General features: G+C 58.9%; 1 protein-coding gene across 1 annotated transcript; it reads left to right on the plus strand.

Moving 5' to 3' along the window:
* On the plus strand, window positions 1-1884 carry IRS1 (insulin receptor substrate 1; the record flags this gene model as incomplete). Its single annotated transcript, XM_009703281.1, is given in 2 exon segments — window positions 1-958; window positions 961-1884. Coding segments are annotated over 2 exon segments (1882 nt in total), but the record flags the coding sequence as incomplete, so codon positions are not given.
* Between the last annotated feature and the right edge of the window lie 16 nt (window positions 1885-1900).

Genomic DNA, 1900 nt, shown 5'->3' on the forward strand with positions numbered 1-1900 from the left:
GGTTACTTGCGCAAACCCAAGAGCATGCATAAACGCTTTTTCGTGCTGAGGGCAGCCAGCGAGTCTGGACCCGCCCGGCTGGAGTATTACGAGAATGAGAAGAAATGGAGACACAAGTCAGGGGCCCCCAAGCGCTCCATCCCACTAGAAAGCTGCTTCAATATCAACAAACGGGCTGACTCCAAGAACAAGCACCTGGTGGCCCTCTACACCAAGGACGAGCACTTTGCCATTGCAGCTGACAGCGAGCCTGAACAGGAGAGCTGGTATCAAGCTCTGCTGCAGTTGCACAACAGGGCCAAGGGCCACCACCACCTCCATCACCATCACCACCACCACCATAGCGACGTCACCTTTGGAGGCAGCAACGCGGGGCTGGGGGAAGCAGGTGAGGACAGCTATGGTGAGGTAGCCCCTGGCCCAGCTTTTAAGGAAGTTTGGCAAGTAATTCTGAAGCCTAAGGGCCTAGGCCAGACAAAGAACCTGATTGGCATCTACCGCCTGTGCCTGACTAACAAGACTATCAGCTTTGTGAAGCTGAATTCAGATGCGGCTGCCGTGGTGCTGCAGCTACTCAATATCCGCCGCTGTGGTCACTCTGAGAACTTCTTCTTCATTGAGGTGGGGCGCTCGGCTGTCACTGGGCCTGGTGAGTTCTGGATGCAGGTGGATGACTCAGTGGTGGCGCAGAACATGCATGAAACCATCCTGGAGGCCATGCGAGCCATGAGCGAGGAATTCCGTCCCCGCAGCAAGAGCCAGTCCTCCTCAAACTGTTCCAACCCCATCTCCGTGCCCCTTCGCAGCAGGCACCATGTCAACAACCCTCCACCCAGCCAAGTGGGACTCAGTCGCCGGTCCAGGACTGAGAGCGTCACAGCCACCTCTCCCGCCGGTGGTGGGGGCGGAGGTACGGGTGGCAAACCCAGCTCTTTCCGGGTTCGAGGGTGGGTGAGTGGGGATCGAGGCCTGCCTCTGTGGATGGTAGCCCAGTTAGTCCCAGTGCCAACCGGACCCATTCACATAGACACCGTGGCAACTCCAGGCTCCATCCTCCACTCAACCACAGCCGATCCATCCCAATGCCTTCCTCACGCTGCTCTCCTTCAGCCACCAGCCCGGTCAGCCTGTCATCCAGCAGCACTAGCGGCCACGGCTCCACCTCGGACTGCCTGTTTCCACGAAGGTCTAGTGCTTCGGTTTCTGGCTCCCCTAGCGATGGTGGATTTATTTCTTCTGATGAGTATGGTTCCAGCCCGTGTGACTTTCGCAGCTCTTTTCGCAGTGTGACCCCAGATTCATTGGGACACACCCCACCAGCTCGTGGCGATGAAGAGCTCAACTACATCTGCATGGGGGGGAAGGCCACCTCCTCTTGCTGCAGCCTGGCAGCCCCCAACGGCCACTTCATCCCACGTGCCTGCCACCCGCAGCAGCAGCCCCGCTACCCCAGTACGCCGTGCTGTCCTCGAGGTGGTAGCGAGGAGGTTGCTGACTTGGAGAAGGCATTCAGGAAGAGGACTCACTCTGCAGGCACTTCACCCACCATCTCTCACCAGAAGACACCTTCACAGTCTTCAGTGGCCTCCATTGAGGAGTACACGGAGATGCTGCCTTCTTACCCCTGTGGCAGCAGCCGGCTGCCCTCCTACCGGCACTCAGCCTTTGTGCCCACTCACTCCTACCCAGAGGAGTGTCTGGAGATGCATCACCTGGACAGTGGCCATCATCGGACCAACTCTGCCCCACACACAGATGACGGCTACATGCCCATGTCACCTGGCGTAGCCCCTGTGCCTAGCGGCGGGGGGCCCCCCAAGGGTGGTGACTACATGCCCATGAGTCCTAAGAGTGTGTCGGCCCCACAGCAGATCATCAACCCTGGCAGAGGAGGCCGCCA

The sequence above is a fragment of the Cariama cristata genome, unplaced genomic scaffold, assembly GCF_000690535.1.
Source record: "Cariama cristata isolate BGI_N322 unplaced genomic scaffold, ASM69053v1 scaffold29730, whole genome shotgun sequence".
Classification (NCBI taxonomy): Eukaryota; Metazoa; Chordata; class Aves; order Cariamiformes; family Cariamidae; genus Cariama; species Cariama cristata.